This window comes from Schistocerca gregaria, chromosome 4, assembly GCF_023897955.1.
Source record: "Schistocerca gregaria isolate iqSchGreg1 chromosome 4, iqSchGreg1.2, whole genome shotgun sequence".
NCBI classification, from domain to species: domain Eukaryota; kingdom Metazoa; phylum Arthropoda; class Insecta; order Orthoptera; family Acrididae; genus Schistocerca; species Schistocerca gregaria.
Window position 1 is genome coordinate 88,362,990 of NC_064923.1, and position 25,151 is coordinate 88,388,140.

The window sequence follows — 25,151 nt, forward strand, 5'->3', positions numbered from 1 at the left end:
TTCACAGTCAGGCTCAATCCAACCTCGATAGCACAACATTTGTGTCAACTGCAATGAACACTTTTAGTGTAAACTTGTTTTTCGATATATATCCCATGGCTCATTAAATATTTCGAAGATTTCCAATTTAGCTTTCCAGTTCTGAACATAATTGGAACATGAAATCTTCCCTGGAGGGTGGTAACTTCTTTTACGAATCCTTTGACAGGTTAACGTTACAATTTTGAAAGTCCAAGTGTCTTTGCATTGCACGTGATATGATTTTCTTCCCTGTGTATTGACTGGTGAGTGTTCATCAGAGGACTAAAATTATCACCTAGCCTACAAAAAAACTATGTGCTCTCCATACGTACTCTGTTACCTGAGAAGCTGCTTCTTCTGTCTAATCTGTTCCTGATCCATCAAGTGATATCCTACAAGTCTCACCCCAGCTGAAAGTAGGAGGGCAGAAGGATTAGGGTTTAACGTCACTGCCTCAGCCAAGACAGTCGCAGAATTAACGGGGCCTCTAGTTGAGTTCCTCCACACCGCTCAGAACTAAAGGACCCCAATCAATTTTGAGTATGATACGAAAAATTGTAAGTTCTGCTTGCACACTGCAAGTGAGGCCTGTGGTCTTCAGCATTTCCAACAGCCGTCCATTTGAACTACGGATGATCACAGAAGAGAAGTGACAGACATCATTGTTGCTGACAGGAGCCACAACTTGAAGCTGAGTGCACCCTCCCTGACAGCCGCAAGGAATGGTCTGTTCCACAGATGAAGCCTCACAGCAGACATACTGTGTGCAAATTGGACTTCTTTTCAGCCACGGACATTATTCCCCTAAGAGGCCTCATAATGCAACATACACTATTGTGATCAAAAGCATCCAGACACCCCCAAAAACATACGTTTTTCATATGAGGTGGATTGTGATGTCACCTACTGCCAGGTACTCCATACCAGCAACTTCAGTAGTCATTAGACATCATGAGAGAACAGAAAGGGGCATTCCATGGAGCTCACAGACTTCAAATGTGGTCAGGTGATTGGGTCTCACTTGTGTTATACATTTGTACGTGAGATTTCCACACTCCTAAACATCCCTAGGTCCATTGTTTCCCATGTGATAGTGGAGTGGAAATGTGAATGGACAGTATAGCATAAAAGCGTACAGGCTGACATCTGTTGATTGACATAGACCGCCAACAGTTGAAGAGGGTCATAATGTGTAATGGGCAGACTTCTATCCAGACCATCACACAGTAATACCAAACTGCATCAGAATCCACTTCAAGTACTGTGACAGTTAGCGGGAGGTGAGAAAACTTGTATTTCATGGTCGAGAGGCTGCTCATAAGCCACACAACATGCTGGTAAATGTCAAACGATGCCTCGTTTGCTGTAAGGAGCATAAACATTGGAGGACTGAACAGTGGAAAATCGTTGTGTGGAGTGATGAATTACGATACACAATATGGTGATCTGATGGCAGTGTGTGGGTATGGTGAATGCCCGGTGAATGTCATCTGTCAGCATGTGTAGTGGCAACACTAAAATTCGGAGGCAGTGGTGTTATGGTTTGGTCATGTTTTTCATGGAGGGGGCTTGCACCCCTTGTTATTTTGCATGGCACATCACAGCACAGGCCTACATTGATGTTTTAAGCACCTTCTTGCTTTCCACTGTTTAAGAGCGATTCGGGGATGGTGACTGCATCTCTCAACACGATCGAGCACCTGTTCATAATGCACAGCCTGTGGCGGAATGGTTACATGACAATAACATCCCTGTAATGGACTGGCCTGCACGGAGCCCTGACCTGAATGCTATAGAACACCTTTGGGATGTTTTGGAATGCTGACTTCGTGCCAGGCCTGACTGACCAAGATTGATACCTCTCCTCAGCGGAGCACTCTGTGAAGAATGGTCTGCCATTCTCCAAGAAACCTTCCAGCACCTGATTGAATGTATGCCTGCGAGAGTGGAATCTGTCATCAACGCTAAGGTTGGGTCAACATCATATTGAATTCCAGCATTACCGATGGAGAGTGCCACAAACTTGTAAGTAATTTTCAGCCAGGTGTCCGGATACTTTTTATCACATAGTGTACATTAGAGATCCACATAACCGTTCACCCTGTGTGGGTGCTCAGACCCTGTTGGAAGAGCAGCCACTTGTCCATTCACCATTCACAGGGTAAATGGGCGGGCCCAGAGGGCCAGTCCCTACACAGTCTCACTGCTTCAAACAAATGATGTTGATTCTCCCAAGCGATGAGCCAGTTTCTCTGCCACCACTAAGCCCTGGGCAGCAGCCTACAAAACGCTAGCCTTGGCCAACATCCTCAGCTATTCGAAAACTGTGGCCAGCTCCTGCTGCATCCGTACACAGCATGCACATATCCTATCCATGTTACTACTAAAATTCAAACAAAAATATGAGGGTGACACTTAACACTAGTTCAATGCCCACTGTCAAAAACAAACAATCTGTTCTTCTGATAGTTCACAAGAGGAAGCTGACACCTGACTGAGCTGTTTAAAACAGTCGCTGGCTGTTGAAAACAAATGGCAGAAGCATTACAAATGGTGTAAATCTACTTTATACAGTTAATAAAACATGGCACTATGCTTATTAACTACGCAAATATGCAAGGAATTTAAGAATTAAACTGTAAATGTGAACAAAAAAGCAAAATAAGTAACTTGCTTCGAATCAGAATATAATAAACAAACAATCTGTTATCCTTGTGTTTTACAAGCAAAATCTGCCTCCCTATTTCTGCCTTTATTAACCTTCTTTGTATATATTACCTACCAACTGATACAAGTGAGAAGGCTCTATTATTATGGTAATGGAAATTTCATAGTGAAAAGCAAAAATTGAGCATAATCAATCACTCATGTGCAGATAAATGATGTTTGGGACTTCACAGACAGAAATATCCCGCTAACTGATTCATAAACAAATATTGCATGCCATTTTTTATCACAACCAGAAAAAAACCCATCACCACTGTGAACCAATTACTAACCAGTCCTGTCATTAGCATGCAATATCATCTAGTTCTTGAATCATAAAACCTTTTGCCAGGGCTTCATTTGCCTCTCACTGAATGCTGAAATGAAGGCTATTCCACTTACATTTATGTCTACATCTTACTCTACAAGTGGATTCATGGTGTGTTGCAGATGGTACTTCTGGTACCACTTATTGATCCCGCTACCATTTTCCACACACGAATATGGCTTGGGAAGAACAAGTGTCAGTAAGCCTACGTACTGGCTCTAATTTCTTGAATTTTCTCATTGTAGTCATTGCTCGAGATGTATGTGGGAGGAAGTAATATGTTGTCTGACTCTTCGTGGAAAGTTGTTTGGTTGATCTGAGAGTGGGAACCAAACAGCAAGGTCATCGGTCCCATTGGATTAGGGAAGGATGGGTAAGGAAGTCGGCCACGCACTTTCAAAGGAACCATCCTGACATTTGCCTGACATGATTTAGGAAAATTACAGAAAACCTAAATCGGGTTGACCAGACGCAGGTTTGAACCATTGTCCTCCCAAATGCAAGTTCAGTGTGCTAACCAACGCGCCACCTCGCTTGGTTTCGGGGAAAGTGCTCTCTCAAAATTTCAATAGTAAATCTTTCTTGTAAAGTCTTCCAATGGTGTTCGTTGAGCACCTCTGTAACACTCTTGCACTGACTAAATTATCCTATGACTAAATGTGTCACTCTTTGTTTGATCTTCTCAATCTCTCCTCTATCATCCTACCTGGTAAGGATCCCATACTGATGATTTATACTCAAGAACTGGTCAAACAAGTACCTTATAAGCCACTTCCTTTGTGGACGAGTTACATTTCCTTAAGATTTTTCCTAAAAATCTCAGTCTGGCATCTGCTTATCTCACTGTTTGTTTTATATGGTCATTCCACTTAAGGATGCTCTGCCGTTTCCACAAGTTTTTTTACTGACAGTGTAGTTGCACAGTAGTGGCTTTCTTTTCCTTCATATGTGCAATATGTTATACTTATTTATGTTCAGGGTCAACTGCCAGACCCTGTACCATTTATCAATCTTCTGCAAGTCATTCTGCAAATAAATACTGTCTTCTGGCATTGCTACTCTGTAACAGACATCTGTGAACAGTCTTAAAGAGTGCCCAACACTTTCTACTAGATCATTTATATACATAGTAAACAATAACAATCTTATCACTCTTCCTTCGGGTAACGCAGAAATTATCCTTACATCTGTTGTTAAGAGCAACATGCTATGTAATATCTGCAAGGAAATATTGAATATAGTTGCAAATAAGGTCTGATACTCGATAAACTCATTTTTTGGACTAAATGGCAATGCAGGATGGTGTCAAATGCCTTTCTGGAGTAAAGGAACACCGTTTTCAACAGTGCTTTGAATCTTATGTAGGAATAGAGTGAATTGAGGTTCACAAGATCTCTGCTCACGGAATCCACAGTGATCTTTATAGAGGAGATTTTCATTCTCTAAAAACGTCATAATTCTTGAACATAGAACATCTTCCATAATTCTACAAGAGACTGACATCAACAATATAGGTCTGTAACTGTGTGCATCTGTCCTATGGCCCTTCTTGAAAATGGGAATGACTCGCACTTTTTCCCTATCGCTCCACCGATCTACGTTAAACTGCTGTTACAAGAGCATCAAGTTCTTTCGCATAATCTTTGTAGAATCGTATAGATATCTTATCTGGTCCTGATGCCTTTCCACTACTAAGCGATTGTAGTTGCCTTTCTATTACGGTGATCCGTTAACTCAATATCAGCCATTTCCATGTTCATACGATAATTGAAATGGACCAAATTCAGTATTTCAGCCTTCTCTCCGATATCTTCCATTCCGGTGGTAGTATCGACTCCTGAGTGAATAAATAAGTTATGTCAAGCCACTTACTGATTTTACATAAGACCAAAACCTCTTAGGGCTTTTACTCAAGATCGGCTGATAAAATTTTACTTTCAATGTCACTGAACACTTCTCTCATTGCTCTCCTTATGCTCATCTTCACTTCATTCAGCTTTTGTTTGTCAACTGGGTTTTGACTTTTTTTGAATTTGAGATGAAGCTCTCTTTGTTTAAAAAGCAGTTTTCTAACACAGCTATTAAACCACAGTGGGTCTTTCCCAATCCTTAAGACCTTGCTCAGAACATACTTGTCTTAGGCATACTGAAAATGGTGCTTTTGAATTTTTCCATCTCACCTAGGCAGTCTATAAAAGCATCCGCCTACCATCTCTGACCAACCTTTGAGGCTCAGTTTCACCCACACTGACTCACAGTTGGGATCCATGATAACCATGCTAGACAGTATCGAGTTCTTTACTACAATAAATATACCACCAATGTTGGTGACTAACCTATTCTTATGATAAATATTCCAATCTGAACTCAGGATTTTGTTGCTATTCACTGCTCCTCCAAAGTGTCACTTCATCACGCAAGTTACAAAATATTGTATTTTACCCCGTGCCTCTTTGGCTCTCAATCCTGTCCCCTGTGAGACATTCTTTTTGAGAATAAAAGATCTACTCAAACACCACATACAATCTCCTAAAACACAAACACCACATACAATCTCCTAAAACACAAACACCACATACAATCTCCTAAAACATTTAAATCAAGGGCATTTCTTAACTGATCAATAATAGGATCATGTGTAAAAGCAGCCACATCATTTCCCAACAGTGCTGCAGCTGCTGTTCACAGTTCTATGTTGATATGAAAATTAACCAACTCTCTATTTACACAAAGGGCCACTGTCAAACTGTGTAACCAAAACAGTAACCAAAAATGGAACCATCACAACAAACACACACACACACACACACACACACACACACACACACACACGCGCCCCCCCCCCCCCCCCCCCCCACACACACACACACAAACCATTCGCTCAATCACTTCAGGCAAATGTCTTGGTCCCCTTCCCCCAAATCACCATCTTATATAACCCTAATCCTCCTTGTCCTGCACACCTTACCTGCTGTCCTAATACTTTACATTTCACCCATCCATTTGCCCGGGTGGACTCAAAAAGTAAGTGCTGCCAGTTGCTCCCCTCCCCCCCCCCCCCCCTTTCCCTCCCGCCCTTCCCAACTCAGGCACATATGACTGCCATCTCTGACCACTGCATCTACAGTTTTTGAGAATCAGATCCAAACAAACCACAAACCCCTCCTCATGCCTCCCTGCCTCTCATTGGCAGGCACTAGGCTAGCCACAAGAATTGGTGGCAGCACTGACTGCAAGCTGAGGGGTGTGGTAGGAAGGGGAGAAGTAGGAATGAGGGAGAAGGGAAGTGGTGAACGTACTCAGCTGCACCCATCCAGCAATGATGCACGACACCTCAGTCATCTATTGAGACAAAAATGAAATTTTTCCGGTGGTTTTTTTTTTCCAAATTTCCCTGATTTGTTAGAAATTCCCTGATTTCCAGAACCTGTGGCAAACCTTCATTCTCAAGTTGAAATGCCACAAAATGTCTGTCCTGCCTAAATGACATAAACAATTATTTTAATATTTAATACCCATTCAGAGAGCTGTCTAACAATTACTTCACCAAACACACACTTTACAGATGTTACCAAGAGTGTAATGATAGCACTAGAAAACATGACATAAGGATGAAGTGCAACCATTAAACAGTGATTAATAATTAAAATAAATTTACAACAATCTTCAAAAAATTTACAGAAACAAATAATAAGCTAAGCAACTTGCTGTTAGCCAATAAACACAAGTTACCATGACTAAGAGAATACAGAAAAAGCTTGGTTTTTAGTTACTGTGGTATAACAATGAAGTTTTTGATGTTTTTCTCCTGGGGGACGTGAAATAAACAAGAATACAACAGTTCAAACAAATTTTGGGCTTGCAGGTGGTCGTCATTCAATACGTCGCACGATATTTCAACTGGGTACCTGCCAGTCATCTTCAGGTGAGCTGTCACGGACTGGCAAAAATGTCCTCCGTTCTGCAATATATAGCGCGCTGTAACTATTCAGCGCATGTGTTGAAAACTTGATAGATGGACCACACTGTCCACTGGTAGTGCCTGCGCTGGTGGAAAAGCAGAACTATGTTGCCCTCTGTGTTGCAGTTTGTCGCGGCCGTCAGCGCACTCTGTCGTCTTTGATTTCAGCAAATAGTGGACATGATGGGAGTCCATGCACTGTCCAGCTGGTAGCTGCTGTCACAGTTCAACAAATTTTCTGCCAGCATATTTCTACGGATTCTTTAACAAAGGAGTCCCAGAAAGATGTTGCTGTGGACAAAATCATTGTTTCCTCATATTCCATTGAATGTCCAGTGGAAATACAATGTTCAGCAATAGCGGACTTGCTTGGCTGCAAAAAGCAGGTGTAATGTTGATGTTCAGTGCAGCGTTCTCTCATGGTGCGTTTGGTTTGACCTATGTAATCCATACCACATTGGCATGGTATCTTGTAAATTCCAGCCTTTTGTAGTAACAGATTATCTTTTACTGATCCCACTAGGTCAGCAATCTTCAATGGTGGGCGGAAAACCACTTTTACCTGAAATTTTCGAAGGATTCTTGCTATTTTAAACGAAGTGTTGCAGCGAAAGCAAGAAAAGCTAAAGATTGTTCCGGCATGTTCTCCTCTTTATCCACTTCCTGCTTCTTAGTTTTAACTGTTAGTGCCCTGTTAATCTGCCAGATAGAATACCCATTTTCGCTGAATACTATCTTTAGATGGGCGGGTTCTTGAGGTAAGCTACCTAGATCTGGGACAGTATGAGCTCTATGAACGAGTGTTTTAAGCACACTCAGGGTTAGCAATAGGTGATGACAACTTGATGCTTGCAGGAACAAATCAGTAGGAGTGGGTTACCAATAAACTGGATGCCCTATAGAACCATCATTCTTTTGAACCAGGACATCCAAGAAAGACAAACAACCATCTTTCTCTATTTCCATGGTGAACTGGATGTTGCTATGAATGGAGTTGAGGTGATGTAAAAACTTCATTAATTTGTCTTCTCCGTGAGGCCACACAATGAAAGTATCATCCACATACCTCCAAAAAACTGTTGGTTTCAGGGCAGCTGATTCAAGCGCTCTCTCCTCAAAATCCTCCATAAAAAGGTTGGCCACCAAGGGAGACAGGGGGCTACCCATGACAACACTATCAGTCTGTTCAAAATATTCTTGATTAAACATAAAATAAGTTAAGGAAAGAGCGTGCCTAAACAAAGCAGTGATATCAACAGGAAACATGTTACCAATCAGTGTCAAAGAATCTGCAAGAGGAGCTTTTGTAAAACGTGAGACCACATCAAAACTTACTAGAAGGTCTACACTGCTAAGACAAAGAGCCCCGAGTCTATTGATAAAATCAGCTGAGTTTTATATGTGATGTGAGCACTTGCCTACAAAAGGTCTCAGCAAAGAAGCGAGATGTTTTGCTAAATCATATGTAAGAGCTCCAATGTTGCTCACTATTGGACGCAGAGGAAGACCCTCTTTATGAACCCTTCGAAGGCCATACAGTCTTGGTGGTACACAACCATGTGCTCTTAACCTCTGGGTGGTCTCTTGCGGTAAGGAGGAGGAAGTGCTGAAGTTTTCTGTTGCACACATCCTGTAGGATCACAATCAATCCTCCTATAGCTAGAGTCACTTAGTAGACCACACATCTTATCTTTACCGTATTTACTCGAATCTAAGCCACACTCGAATCTAAGCTGCACCTGAAAAATGAGTCTCGAAATCAAGGAAAAATTTTTTTTCCCAAATCTAAGCTGCACCTGAAATTTGAGACTCAAAATTCAAGGGGGATAAAAGTTTTATACCGCACCTCCAAATCGAAACAAAGTTGGTCCATTGTAAGATGAGACACAATTTAGGTCAAATGGACTACAGTAGTTTGGTTAGAGTTGTAAGCTTAACAGTTAAGCTTTACCAAGTAGCCATTGCTATGTGAAAGGCACTCCGTCCGTATTTATATGGGTTCCCTTCCTTTGTCACGTGCTTCGTACGGTTTGAATCTATTGCTCATTTTGCTTTGATCTGTTAAGTGCCGTTCTCTTTGTTATAGGTGTTTACGTCACTCTAAGCTGAAAATGCATTATTGTACTGTGTCATGCATTGTTTGTTACATTCTGATAATGACTGTTTATGACCTGTCGCCGCTCACAGCACAGCTTGCTTTTGTGTGCGAAGAACCAAATAATAGACTGTGTATGATAGATGATGTTCTGAACAAGAGTTTAGTGAGAATTATTCTTCGTTTGAAAATCTTTGCAGGCACCTCTTTCGTACATTACATTCTGCACAGCAATTAGAGTCATCTTAGATTTAAAAATCTAGTCAGTTGCCATGTTTCATTTCTGACTGTATCAGTATTCAGCAGTGAATAATAAAAATATAAACATGACATGATATGTATATTCTTCTGCGTTTGCTGTTGTCTCATTCTAGTTTCTTAGTTTATTAGGCAGAAAGAATTTAAATGAGATAGCAGGAAACACGAAAGAGTAGATGGCATAATCTTTACATTCTTTTAGCTTTTCTTTTAATTTATTTACTGATGCAGAGGTTTTGGCGCCAGTATTTATCTCGATGAAGGTTTCTCGGGTCTCCAGCCATGTGGTAGCGTTGGTACCTCACGACATTTTGGGAAGTGTCATATTACCCATCTTCTGGCGAAGAGTAGTATTTGTGAGTGCTAAGCATGCCTGTGTAGCGCTACATATATTCGACGGCAGAAGTTACTTGTGGTGGCACCTACCAAGATTTTTCAGAACTTCCGCTTACTTTGCATTCTATTCTAAGCCCCAGGCAGTTTTCTGGATTGCAAAAACCAGAAAAAAATGTGCGGCTTAGATGTGTGGAAATACGGTATACACACCACCGCAGTGGGTGACTGAGTTCCACTATTCCACCAGCAAGGGCGCTGCCGGCGGGCAGTGTGGTCCACCTATCAAGTTCTCGATGCGTATGCAGAATAATTACAGAGCGCTATATATTGCAGAACAGAGGACGTCTTTGTCAGTCTGCGACGGCTCACCTGAATATGACTGGCACGTGCCCAGTTGAAATAACATGCGAGGTACTGAACGACGACAGGCTGCAAGCTGGAAATTTGTTTGAACAGTCAATTTGCTGGGAAAATTTTAAAACTCACACAAGAATACAACAATTTTATTTGCACTGAATGAAATTTGTATTTTTTTTTTTTTTTTCTCTGAAGCTTGGACCATAGTATGAAACTTATTCCGGACAAAACTCCCACTAATGGAACCCAGTTGTAACTGTGTACAGTGTATAAATTAATTTTCATCTTAAACCCTCAACAGTCCCACAAAACAACAGTCTCACAAAACACAGCTTTGTTAAAGGCCATCCAATACCGACAATCGGTCATTTCACCTTGTCAATGCTACTTCACAGAAGCACGATTGTGTACTCATCTTTTGTACTAACAATAAATTATGGCTAGCCTTACACTCCCGTCTGCATCAGTAAAAGAGAACTCATTGATGGGTATGACGTGACCTCAGTGCCACAGTTTCCAGACTCGTCATACTTGTGGAACTACAGCGGGAATGAAGGAAGCCCATTAGCACTGATTGAGCAGCAGCATCTTGATTTGCAAGGAATGCAACCCATAACATTAGGTTTTTACTGATCTGTTTCTGATCTCTACCCCTTCGCCCTCATTTCATACTCTTTAGAGCTTTGCAATTTCACCAGTATAGCTGTCCCCACCCACAGATTAAAATCTATACACCTACATCTTTTTTCTTCTTTGCAATACATTCAGAATATGAAACTTTTTTTTTTCAGAATTAGAACACTAAATCATTACCCTTGACCATGAGGTGGGGATACTTACAGAGCATCATCAGTGAATGAATACTTTATGTAGCTCCATATATGACCCGTATTAGTTCAGTTGTGACTTTTGCATGGTAATAAGAATTATCATTCGAATTGACACCAAGACTCATCTCAGATACATACAATTAGAAAAAGATTTTGCTTGTATGACAACTGCGGGTGTGAATGCCTGAAAGGCATATTACACATCAATATTTTGAGATGACAGTAATCTACAAAAGAAAGGCTTCAGTACTTAACACAAGAGCTAGGTGGACTACTGCTTGTTTGACACACACTCACAAACAGCAAAACACCTACAGAAAGCAACAGTCAAATTAAGATGGATATTTTAAAGTATCCTAGATATGTCACCTGTAAACACCATTTGTCAACTTGCATAGTTAGTCATAGTTGTATTCTACCAACCTTTGCATTGACTGGAAACAGGAATGGCTGCACATCTGGCAGGTCCCTCATTTCATTCAATATGGTTTCCAAAATGGTAGAAAGTACTACAACGGGATCTGTGCGACGGCGATTGGCTGGCTTCTGCTGACGTTTCAGATAATCACAATGCATTTCATTCACTGCGCGTCTGCGTTTGCGAGAACTGACAGCATCTTTTGGAACTTTTAATAGTAATGTTCTCCTCTTCATTTCTTCAGCATGCTGCAACACCTTATAATTTTTTAAAGTGAACAATGTTATTTACTAATCATATCTGTCAGCAATTTCCATCTTCACCACACTAATTGTGGTATCGATACTACATAGTGAGAACTATATAACATTGATTATTCGGTGATAACTGAAGTAACATACCTTAAGTAACTTGCTAGATAGTTTCACCTTAGTTCCATCAACATTAACCAAGTCTTCATCATCTGCATTCAGTTGCTTTTCAATCTCTTCCTCCTGTTCCTCTGTCATTGCTACATTAACTGGAGGAGCCGGTGCTGATGGTTGGTAAAGTGGGCATGCTTTATTTGTACGCATGTGACCGACCTGTCAAAAATATTTAATATTGTGTAGTCACTGCCATAACACAGAAAGTATGGAGATATATACACTAAACTATTCTGAGTTAGTTCATTAGTAACATGTTCTGTAGGTCATTTTTGTTGAAATAATACAGAAATAGTCTGTTCACTGGCTACATATAGATGTTTTTTGGAGAGTATGGTTACATTCTGATCTTTTACATTGTAGCACGGTGACTTAAATTTAGTAATAATGGACCCATTAAGCTTTAATACTACTCATGTAACTAGTGACACACTAAATTTTAAAGGATTCTTCTTAAGCAAAACATGCTAAAAGTCTTTAATGAAAATTCGTGACTGAAATAGGAGTTGCATGAAAGAAATTATTTTAGGCTAGATTTAAAATTTACTTTGCTGCCTGTCACACATTCTGTGTTGCTGGGAAAGTGATTAAAGATTTTTGTGGCTGCATATCTGACCTGCTGACACCCCTAGATGAAAAAATGATTTTTGTTACTTGTTACTAGCACTGTAATTAGGGACATTGCCATTCTTCTCAAGTTGTGGATTATTTATGATGAACTTCATTAGTGGATACACACACTGTGAAGAGGTTTAAGACACCTAACTCCTTGAAGATATGTCTAACTTTGTATGGATGAGCACCACAAATTATTCTCAGATCAATTTTGTTCAATCAATCCTTTCTAAGTGATGTGTTAACCCACAAAATCATGCCATAACACATTAATGAGTAGACGTACGTGAAATACATTAAGATGTTGATTTACGAATGTTTGGGGCACTGCACAACAATCAAGTGTACCATATATTAATATGTAAATCATAAAACAGCAACAAAGTAAATACATTTTAAAGAGTTCATCTCACATAGACTGAAGTATAAACAAAGCTACATTGGCTGGCAATAAAATGCAATGCCGATTGTAAACAAATGAAGCCAGAGATGTAGAAGTAACACAAACAAATTCACAGTTCAAGTAAATTGAGAAGAAGCCCATGAAGGAACTGGATCTTTGTTTTGGATTTCTACACTTCACAGGCCCATCTTTGCATTCTCAAGGTTGTGTGTTATCTCTCCTGTACCAAACATCGCAATCCAACGTTTCAGGCATTCTCCTGATAAAATTTGCAATTATCTCTTTAGGAATCATCTCACATTCTTTCACGAAGGCCTCCTGTAGGTCCTGTACAGTTATGAATAGTGCCAATGGGCCCATTTCAGGTGGTCTCATACATGCTCAATACAATCCAAATCAGGGTTTTGAGCAGGCTAAGCCATAGCACGAATCTCTGCTTCATCCAAGAACCCGTGCGCAGTTCCCACAGCATGTGAACATGCGTTTTCATGCACTAGTGTAAAACAATTACCAATAAATGGAACAAAAGGCACAACACGCTCCAACAGGATTCCTTCCACATACTGATCTCCTGTAAGGCTTTCATGCACCACAAAGACCAAATCCATCCCTGCAGTTCTACCAAGCGAGGTGGTGCAGTGATGAGCATACTGGACCTGCATTCGGGAGGATGACGGTTCAATCCCGCGTCTGGCCATCCTGACTAAGGTTTTCCATGATTTCACTAAATCGTTCCAGGCAAAAGCTGGGATGGTTCCTTTAAAAGGGCACCGCTGACTTCCTTCCCAAATCCGATGACCTCGCTGTTTGGTCTCTTCCCCCAAACAACCCAACAACTTCACCCTTGCAGTCACACTGATTTATGCCCACACAATCAGAGAACTGTCCTGTCTTCTTGGGCCTGATCCTGGTTTCCTTGTACAGCCTCCAGTTTCCCTGTACCTTCTTACGGTTTCTGGAAATCGTGGAAGGTGTAGTTCCCCATACTTCTGTAACATGATGCATGCTGCAGTCATCTTCCACCAAGCAACCTAGCGATGTGTTTTTAAAGTAGCATGAGAGAAACAATGAAGGCAAGTGCAATGAAAAATTGACATTTCATTGTTTACTCACGAAGCAACACCAACAACATATTCCATCTAAAAATATGGGATAAAGTGCTACACTTTGATTAATTACATAACTACACATTGTTTATTACATGCTGCATTTTTCGTGCCAGTCAGTGTATATGGTTTAAGTAGATGATGAAGCTGTTGCCCTCTTAGATAATTTTAAAGCACTGCATTATTTACACACTTGTAATCAACAATCCATTTACAGTAATTATTATAATAGTTAATTATGTGGAACATAATATTGGAATGAAAATAATTTTGCACCTCAAAGCTTGTTTCACGTAGAGCTGGATGGGCGTTGAGTAATTACACTCTCTAATAAAACTAGCAAAGGAAATGCCAAAGCTATCAAAAACAACTAGTCATATAAAAGACGAACACTCGAAGTTTAATGTATTATGAGAAGGAAAGTTGCTACACACACACACACACACACACACACACACACACACACACACACACTCTCTCTCTCTCTCTCTCTCTCTCTCTCTCTCTCTCTCTCTCTCTCATGCAAATGCAATTCACACGCACGACTGCAGTCTCAGGCAACTGAAACCAACTGCGAGCAGTAGCACCAGTGCTTAATGGGAGTGGCAAGTGAGTGGGGGTAAGGAGGAGGCCGGGGAGGGGAGGAGGTGGATAGTACGGTGGGGATGTGGACAGTGATGTGCTGCAGGTTACGGAGGGAAGAGGAGACATGGGGAGGGGAGGAGGAGAGAGGAGCGGAAAGGAGAGAAAAAAAAGACTGGGCGTGGTGATGGAATGATGCCTGCGTAATGCTAGAATGGGAACAGGGAAGAGGCTGGATGGGTGATGACAGTGGCTAATGAAGGCTGAGGCCAGGAGGGTTACAGGAATGTAGAACGCACAGCAGGGAAAATTCCCATCTGCGCAATTCAGAAAAACTGGTGTTGATGTGAAGGCTCCATATGTCACAGGCTGTGAAACAGTCACTGAAAAGAAGGATATCATGTTTGGCAGCGTGTTCAGCAACATGGTGGTCCACTTGTTTCTTGGCCACAATTTGTTCGTGTCCATCCATGCGGACAGCCAGCTTGTTGATTGTCATGCCTACATAGAATGCAGCACAGTGTTTGCAGATTAGCTTGTAGACCACATGACTGGTTTCACAGGTAGCCCTGCCTTTGATAGGATAGGTGATGTTAGTGACTAGACTGGAATAGGTGGTGGTGGGAGGATTTATGGGACAGGTCTTGCATCTAGATCTATTACAGGGGTATGAGCCATGAGGTAAGGGATTTGGAGCAGGGGTTGTGTAAAGATGGATGAGTATACTGTGCAGGTTTGGTGGACGGCAGAATACCACTGTTAGATATAGTGCTGAACTAGTGTAATGGCTAGCATTCCTGCCTGGTAAGCAAGGCGACCCAGGTTCAAGTCCTGGCCGTGGCACAAATTTTAATTCATTTCTTCAGCTTCCATCATTATTGTGTCATTCTGTTGGCAGAGCAGCAAATTCAGAAACTGCTGGAGGGCATAACGCAGCTCCCTCAGGTTTCGTTTGTGACAGCCAAGTCTCGGGACACCGCTCTCATTTCTGCACCAAAGTTTCGGGTGCTTAGGGCCAGGAGGAGGATTGGGCCATGTACCGTCAACAATTGGAGTTGCACTTCGTAGCCTATGGCAAACGAAATTTTCAGTGCAGTTCTCACTTTCTGGCAAGTGTAGGTGCAGAAATCTTTCATTTGTGCTGTCAATTTTTCCCAGACTCTGTGATAAACCTTTTGCATTTCCTTTATGTTTTTGTCTTCTTTAAAGGCAAAGAGAGAAGATTAAGCGGTAGCCCATCATAGAGCCTATGCCTACTGTCATGAATTTTTTGACTTTCAGTTGTTAAAAAACAGAGGACTTTTTCTGGTACCAGTAGGAGGAAGGAAGGATTCACACTCAGCTAGTGAACGAGTGAGAAGCACGCGATTTTTTGCGAGTAATTGTAGACCACCATTTTGGGGTCGCTATGAATAAGTGAGGAGTATGTATTTCATATGTGCACCGTTTAGAAAAATAAAGTATTGTTTTATTAACAGAAAGGTCGTGTGAGTTATTATTTCAAATAGTACAATAATTACAAGAACTGAAGCACACCTGTGTACTTTGGAAAATTACGAAGATCCAACAAGCTTAATGGGAGCACAGTCAAGACTTCAAAGGTGAACACGGTGACCAAATGTAGCATTATAAAGAATGGTAAGCACAAATCTACAGCGGAGAAAGAAACTACTTCGCCCTGCAAAATAATATGAACTAATACGAACTTATTTCCAGGCATAGATCAGCTTATTGTGCTTGTCATTCACAACAAAAAATTAATCTCATTAATTCAATACATTCTAAAAAGCCAAGCATTTCAACATTTTATTATCATCTATTCCATTATTTTATTATATTATAACTCTCGTTCAGAGGACTTAGGCTACCACTTATTGGAGGAACAGTTAGTTTCACATTTTGGTTACAGTGTCAGTCGTTTCCAGTCGCAGCAAAATGCTCACTTTGTTATGGGCTCCTGGACAACAGTCTTCTGCAAAGTGTTTGAATGAGCATGTTCATGCACAGTGTCCAAATAGGGTGTCTAGAAGTCTTGTGTGAAGCCTGTTGAGCCACCTTCACTCAAGTTGTGTGCAATGTTGTTGTACCATGTGGCACTCAGCTTTATGTTCACAGAATTCCACAGCAGCAATCCTGTTGCTCTCGCCCCAGGTCTTGCCTGTGATGTCACTGGTGTCAGTTCAGTATATTATGGCCAGCTTCGCTCTCAGCGTCACATCTGTCGGTGGCAGCCCTGTTATGGCCAGCCCTCTAGACATCATCACAAGTGTCGATGTCAGTCTTGTTGTTTGTCTCCAGCCTGTCCCAGCCATCCTTCCTGCCGTTGCCACATCTGCCTATGATGACACTGAACCAGTCATCAGTCCTTCCGTCACTGACCCTGTCCTCACCAGCCATCAAATTGTTACAAGGTCTGTCTGCAGCATCATCGGACTGTCTGTCAGTCTTCTTGCTGCCGGCCCTGTTATGGCCAGCCCTCCCGACAGTGCCAGTCCCATCAACGCCAAATGCCAGCTGCCTTGTCAGTGTGTTCAACGCTGGTCCTGCTACAGCTGGTTTTCTTCCTGCTACCACCCCTGTAGCTAGTGTTGTTGTGTTTGCTCCAACTGATGTTGCCAGATCAGCCACCAGTCTCACAATTCGCTCTGGCACCATCGATCATATCACATGTTCTGCCAGGCCCTCAGTTTTACGCAAACTCCACCAATGTTTTGATTAGATCATTTTTTCATAATTAATAGTTCAATTCTGTATTTTTATGCAAATAGTACTGAGTTTCTTGAAGTTGTTACACAATGTTTATTTACTTTATCTATTCTCATGCATCAGATGCCATGGGTTTTACACTCCATGATATGCACTCAGAGGTTTATGTCAATTCAAGGATTCTTGTTATCTTCATTGTTTTTGGTTCTGTTCAATACTGTGGAATCAAATGCCAGTAGTTAGTTTGTTATTCCATGGTGTTTTTGGAGGTCATTGTTGGTGGCGAAACAATATTGAGGGAGACGGTTTGTCACTGGTGTCCAAGTGCATAGTGAAACAATGTCTAGGGAGTCAGTTCACCACTGGTAGCTGTTGTTGCTTGCCCATGTGACAGAGCTGGTCTAGCGCCTCCTAGTCAGGCTCCAGCACCTCTTCAGACAGAATGTATACTAGATGCAGTGTATGAAAGTAACATGCATTGTGCCATATTCTAAATAAATAATTAGGTACAATGTATGAACATGAACCTGCACACTGGAAAGTTGAATTTGAGTATCACAGAATATGGAGAGAGTGGGATAATAGAGTATATTTCTGCATGACAGTAACACAGTTATATAGCTACAGGAAAGGCTGTGATACAAATCTACTCTACTCTGTATCCAATAAGAGAGTGGCAAATATCAGTTTTCCTCTGATAGGTTTCCTGTTTAATGTGCACCGTTTTACTTTACTTCTAAACATTTTGTAAATGCCACATAAGATAATGAGCACGAATGTTGAGAGATTTTACTTACATTTCCACAGGCACCACACTTCAGCTTCAGATCTGGCTTCAGTTTAGCTCTCTTCCTCTTAGGTGTAGAGTTGACATTGGGACTAGGGATCTGTGTGGGGATGGGTGGGGTGTGTGCTGTGGTGGGTATAACTGGTGGGGGCACCGAGGGTGGTCCAGAGGGGGTTCCCGCACTTGCTGTTGAGCTGCTACCAGGCGTGTCGCCGCCTCCACCCATTCCACTGGCAGCGCTCGGACCGGGACTGCTTGTGCCATTCAGTGTCATTCCTAATGTACTTCCTCCTCCACTGAGGTTACCCAGAGGAGTTGAACCATGACGGAATCCTAGAAGTCGTTCACGTTCCTGATTGCGTTTTATTCGCCTCAACTGTTCCTGGATGCGACGTTTTTCCCGTTTCATTTCTTCCTTTTGATGCTCATCCAGAGTTGCAAACTGTCTGATGAATGCTTCATCTTTTGTTGTTCTTATCTTTAGATATGTGTCAATAACAGCTGGCTTTCGCACAATTTCTACCCGTGTGTATTCCTTGCCTTCAGCATTTCTGAATGTACGGTAGATTTTCAACACGCGACCTAAATAAAGAACATGTCTTTTAAAGTACAGCACAAATGTACACAGCCTCTAGAAGCTGCACTATGTTTACATATTGAATGTTTACCTGTCTGGGAACCATAGCCGCTAAGTGACTGATTGTCTTCATCATCTTTTTTCTTGTCTTTTCCTTTACGCTGTTCTGGATCTCCGTCACCCATAATCATCTTCCTCAGCTCTTGTCGCTCCTGCTCCTCTTTTTCCAAGGAAAGCTGAAAAGATGAAATGCCATTAATGTGTGCTGTAGAACATACAAGATCAAATAATCTGTTATTGTTTGACCGTTTGATGAATTTTTGTGGGAGGCGAGCATAAACTAAATAAAATCTTTAGTGAAAGCTTCCTCAAGGCCACCAAATGTAGAACCTGAGATGAGAGACAACCCCCTTCAATCCTATTTACTAACTGCTTGCTATGGAATTTGTGTAAGAAATATCAAAGGATTGAAGATCTTTTGGAAGACATCTCAGAGTTTCACTTGCACCCAGAGAGAGAATATTACAAAAATTGTATGATGAGATCCTGAATTTAACAGTCCTCTAGCAGAAGCGATAGAACACATGTGAAGGCCAGAAGGGGAACAAATGTGCAGAGCACAGAATTACGTAAAAATTTACTGGTAAAAGATACAGCAGAAAATTCTTCGGTATTGTATACAGAGTGAAACAGAACTCCATTGACAAAATTGCAGATGCTGTCCACCGATATTTTGTGAGTATTTCGGTATAAGGGACCCATGCTCCAGTGATTCACTACAGAATAGTAGTGTAATTATGTTTTATTCAGTTTGTTATCACAATAACATTTTTTCTGTGAAAATACTATCAAAACAGTGAAGAAGTGCAATCATCAAAATGTAAAAATGCAAGACAGAGCACTGCAACAACCCTCAGTACTTCGATGTGGTTGCCAATGCAGTCACTGCATGAACAGCTCAGGACAGCATCATTGTGCAGCTCTTACGCAGCACCCAGTGAATCCATGCACGAGGTACATTCAGACAACTCTTCCACTAGTATACTTACCCATACAGTTTTGTATCACTGTTAACTTACAACTAACACTGCTGGGAAACAAACCACAGGCAGAAACGAGCAGTAATGAATGTAAGCTTGAGGGCAAAGAGTAAAGTGGGCATTAGTGTTAACAGCAAGTATGAGTGAATGGCACATGTTTGTTTCCAAACAAGACACAAAATGTGTACCATCAACATTTGCACTGTTGTGCAGATATTTTCAGTGCAATACAGACATAAAGTTAGGTAGGTGCAATAAACCAAATGAAATTCAATTATTCTGTATGAGCCACCCAGAGACCATAGATCCCTTATATCAAAATATTTATAAAATAGCCCTGAACAACTTCTGAAATTTTGTTGGTGAAGTTCTGGTTCACCATGTGGAGAAAGTGGCTCTGAAAATTGCAAATTTCAATTATATTGACCTATATTCTACTTATCTCATACTCTGATATATGCAACTGGAGAAGTACACCTAACTGTTTTTAAAAACAGAAAAAAATATTTTAGTATTTTTTTAGCTGCATGCTCTTACGAGAAGTGAGGCACCTAAAAGCAAATGATAACTGAATTTTACCACGTTTTGCATGAAGTTGGGCAAGTGGCATGCTCTTTGCTTGCATGGAATCTGATATGCGAGCCAGTCTCCACTTCACGTATACACTGATCATCTGGATTAAAGGCTGATGAATATGTACTATTTGGTCCACGTATAGTGACACCTTGATAGGAGGCTTTCACTTATGTCTGTCAGTTTATGTATTTTAAATCATGATAGGATAATACAAAGTAGGTTAAGTTCTAAGTTCTTTCATATTCTAACATAAATTAGTGCAAAATACAAAACTTTGCATTCATATGTCATGTGCTCCTCTGGCTCAAAAAACATACACATTTCCCTACCACATTCTGCTTGCCGACACTATTACTGTCTTTTCTGGCTACCTCAGTTCTCCTCTTCGCAAAGTAGCTTGATGAGAATGGATGGTAGATTCGTGTCATGATGTACAGTAAGTACGTAAGAATCTTGTAAATAGTACCATATTTTCTGCTTATGGTAGCTTCAAGGGGGTTCCCTTGTCTATGCTTTTCCAGTGACTGTGATCTCAGATATAGTTCTTCAAAAGCCATTATTCTGCTCTCTGATTCGCTGTCAGTTTCACTGATTCTTCTTATTTCAAAAGCAATCTCTGCTTGCTGAGTATGACTTTAACTGTGTTCTTAATGTACCGTTTCTTGGGTACACTGTCTTTTCCATCATCTGATGTGGGTTGTGGGGATAAGGAGGAGGCATGGGGTGGGTGGGGAGGATAGCTGGGTAGGGATGGAGGAAGGTATAGTGCTGCTTGTGAGAGCACGCAGGGACATGGTGGGGAAATGGTAGGTCTTCTAACTGCACTCAGGAGAGTTGGGGACAAGTGGAAAACAGAGTAGTTGGTGTATTGGTAAATAGAAGGTTGAGAGGGCATAGTTAGGTGGAGGACAGGAACTACAAAGGTTTAGGCCAGTCGGGTTATGGGAACATAGAATATATTGCAGGGAGTTCCTACCTGCACAATTTGAAAAGATGGTGTTAGTAGGAAGGATCCAGATTTCAAGGCTGTGCAGCAGTTATTGAAGTGAAGCAGATTTTGTTGAGCAGCATTTTCAGCAACAGGAGCACAGTAATTGCAAGTTAGTTAGTAGACCACATGACTGCTACCTAGCCCTGCCTTTGGTGGGATAGGAGATACCTATGATCAGACTGGAGTAGGTGACAGTGGGAGGATGTGTGGGACAGTTCTTGCATCTAGGTCTTTTGCACGGATATGAGTTGTGAGGCAAGGGCTTGGAAGCAGGGGTGGAGAATGGGTGGACAAGGATATTGCAGAGGTTTGGTGGGCAGCAGACCCTGTCGCCTACTGCACCCTCTATCCTGTTATCCCTCCCACTACCCACCCCAGGCCGCCTCCTTTCTTCCAGCACACACTCCGGACTGCTGGGCATGTCCGACACAGGTGCAGTTCGCAGTCTGGCCACAGTGACCAGATACAGTGGTCATGGGTGTGCAAGTTGAACTTGTGTGAATGTGTATGTGTATTCTACTCTGGAAGAAGGCCTTTTGGCTGAAACCTAACATGTATAACAGTCTTTTCTTTGTGCCTGTCTGTGAGGCGGTGTCTCCTCCATATGTTAAGTAGCAATCTATCCTTTTTAATAATATGGTTGCAGAGTAATAATGTAGATGCAAGGCCTATTGCACAGATGAGTCTCATACTGTTCAACAAATGAAGCTCACTGGTACAATGAAGTTAACAGCTTCTTCTTCTTCTTCTTCTTCTTCTTCGTAACCAATACACAAAGCTGAAGTGCAGCCAAACACATGGTGCAAACCATTTATACTCAAGTAAAAATGTAATACTGGAAACTAGGACAATTTGAGCCCTGCGGTGATCTTGAGCCCAACAGGGAAAAAAGTTTCACTCTGTTGTCAGAGCCAACAGCTACTCATGAGAGTGGTAGGACTATGCAGAAACAGTGTTGCTGGTGTGGACAGATTTGTTGGTTCATATACTGGCCACCAGATGCACTGTTCTGCCTTCGATAGTGTCATCCCATAGATTGTCCTGTGGGATTTGGATTTCAGGAACTCTGGATCATTTCCTAACCTTCACATATGATTTTCACATGCATTCACTTGTAATATAACATTGCAGTTTGTAAAATGTAGTTTATTAAATGGTTCCTGCTGATAAAGGGTGCTTGTGTGACTGATCTACATGAGCCTGAAAATAATATCAGCTCTTCTAACTCTAAGGCATCAAGGTTTAAAAGTAAGCAGAACTAAGCTTTCTGGAGTGAAAAAACAAGATTGAAAGAAAAAGACAGAAAACAATGTTGAATGAAACTAGCTCAGATGATGGCGGCGACACCTTTAGCCTGTACTTACCTAAAAATAGTGACATCACCTAGTGCAGCGGTGATGAAGATTATATAGGACACGTCATTAAGCTCTGTAGAACCATTGTTAATCACTGAAAACACAACAAAGATAAAAATCTGTAAAAATAAAAGCAAGCCACCTTGCCCAAAAGGAAGACCATCTACACCAGGGGCGACCATGGGGTGCAAATCTGCGTGCATGCACAATGTGCTGTATGTTGTGTGTGGTTCGAGGCATGGCCTGTCTCTGAACTACTTGCTTTTTCTTGGCTTTGCGTGGTGCTTTCCAGAACTGCTCGGTGCAACACGACATTTCATTTCTTCCAGCATTTGCTGTAGCATTTTTCTATTGTCACGACTTTCTTCAGTTCATCAGAATTGTGGTGTCTGTGCCATATATCCTTTGCTATTTGTTCATTGTATAAATTAAGTTCACAGGTCCAATGACTGTTTGTGCAAAAAGAGGGCGTCTAGCAATTTATTATCACCAGATTTTAAAAAATAATGCAGGGATTAAGGGAGGGAAGACAATTCTCAAAATCTATTATACATTTGCATAATCAACAAGTACCACACATTTGCTATGGAATTAAATTACAACACCTTTCAGAAAGAAATTAAGTATTTACATAATGACAAGAGAATAAAAAATAAAAAGATTGAAAGAAGATCTGTATGGCATTCACTGTTTTGTACATCAAGAAGCACTTTGTGCTATATAAACACATAGAACACGTGATGAAAATTAGTGGTACAAATGCTAACTTTACTGAAGTTGCACACATTACTACACCATCAGTTGCAAGAGTTTTTGATGAATTGAACGGAGAGTATGGAGATGTTAATATTATTGTGAAGTACGTTTTTAAGCCACAGGGCATGCCTGCAAGGAACCGATCAAACAGCAATGTAATTCCCATTTAGAAGACAAATTATTTTATTTTAGAACTGTCCACAAGATCTAAGTTGCTTTTTCTAAGGAAGAGTTTCCACATGTCTCCATAATGAGGTTGTAAATGTGATACAATATTTCAATCAACATACCTATGTGAAAGACTGTTTTGTTAATGAAACTAATAAGTCATGGTTACGTGGCAACTTGAGTGACAAAAGTCTACAAAGTTGTCTGTGTCTGTCCATATGCTGACAGTCTGTACCAAATATAAATGCTTATGAAAATGTGTTTTCTTTGTGATCAGTGTTCTAGAGGAACAATATGAAACCAAGCCACATGCAAGCCATTCAAGTTCCTTGCGAGAGTACGTGGTGTCCTCCTTGCTCCCCCAACCTCCTTCACCACTCCTTTCTCATCTTCACACTCAGACAGCATGGCATGGCATGGTATTGTGACAGTGCCACGACATTTAACAGTGCCGCCATGACAGTATGCGCAAACGGCGATATAGGCGCTCCGCAACTCGGCGGAGCGCCACCTAGCTACGAACGGCGCTGGCCGCATGTCACGGCACGGCAGTCGAATAAGAGATACTGAGTTGTTATCATGAAACCAGCTATTGTTTCTAAGTGAGTGTGTTTGAATATCCACGCAATTATTGGTGATTAAAGGTTATAACACATGGTAGAGGAGTAAGTGCAACACTGATCCGCACATATAAGAGAGCTCTGCAAGCAAGCAGAAGTCCTGGCCAACCCTGACATAGACAAATCAAGTCTGGATGTAGGAAACTTTGTTTGTGTGAAACTGAATGACAAATTTACCCAAGAATGGTCATTCAAACAAAAGAGGAAGTTTCTCTGATCGGACACACGGAGCCCACCAACAAAGCCATGAAATGGCCAACTTAAAAGGATATTCTGTTCTACAAATGGGAAGGCAGTGTTAGAAAAATAAAATCAACAAAACCTGAAGAGACATCATTTACTATCATTTTGAAGCGCAATATATAAATGCTTGCAATTATTCCCAATTCTTGGAAACTTGTTCAATGTTTTTATGACAACATTCCTTGTTTCAAATAAAAGCACGTGCTAGCAATCCCTTGCAGATTTTTGCTCACACATTTCCCACAAATACATGTATTATTCACTTTGTTGTTTTTACCCTGCTTAATACATTTTTTTAAAGCTAACTACATTTGCATTTTTTTTATTTTGTAACTCTAAGATATTCTTCTAACACAATATTTCAGTCCTCCTCATTCAACACAGTACAAATTGTTACTGAATCACTAGGAAAAAGGGCTAGGTTCAATTTACCCAACTGTAATAGCAACATGGACCCAAAGGAAATTGACTTCAAAGCAAATTACTACTTGAAAAACATGTACTGAGCAAGTTGTTTCCTTGCAAATACTCTGATGTGAAAAGAACTTATTATTTCTGCTAAATATTTTTTTAAAACCAGGAAAAAATAAAATGTTGTGCTCAAGTAGCTATAGTTTACAGTATGTACGTTTGTGGAAAGCACCCTTCTAGAATGATGGGGGAAAGGGTGATAAGGGGTCCAGACAAATTACTTTTGCTTACCAGTTTCTATCCTAAATATATGCTGATGCAAAAAGATAACATCACCTCCAACACAAGAGTTCTAGACAACATAGGGACATCATGTACCAACATTGGGAGATCAAGTTCACATGGTAAGAACTAGAGTAACATTAACATGGCATATTAAAATAACCAAAATAATTTGGATTAGGATGCAAGAATTAACGA

At 41.0% G+C, this 25,151-nt stretch overlaps 1 protein-coding gene across 1 annotated transcript in view; it reads right to left on the bottom strand.

Moving 5' to 3' along the window:
- Positions 1-25,151, bottom strand: part of LOC126267005 (transcription initiation factor TFIID subunit 1-like) — a 230,107-nt gene that overhangs the window by 25,226 nt on the left and 179,730 nt on the right. The window contains exons 18-21 of the mRNA XM_049971767.1: positions 18,603-18,747; positions 17,945-18,516; positions 11,712-11,894; positions 11,316-11,567 (exon numbers count right to left, since the gene is read on the bottom strand). Of these exons, the coding sequence (XP_049827724.1) occupies positions 11,316-11,567; positions 11,712-11,894; positions 17,945-18,516; positions 18,603-18,747 (1,152 nt within the window). The remainder of the gene's footprint in view (positions 1-11,315; positions 11,568-11,711; positions 11,895-17,944; positions 18,517-18,602; positions 18,748-25,151) is intronic.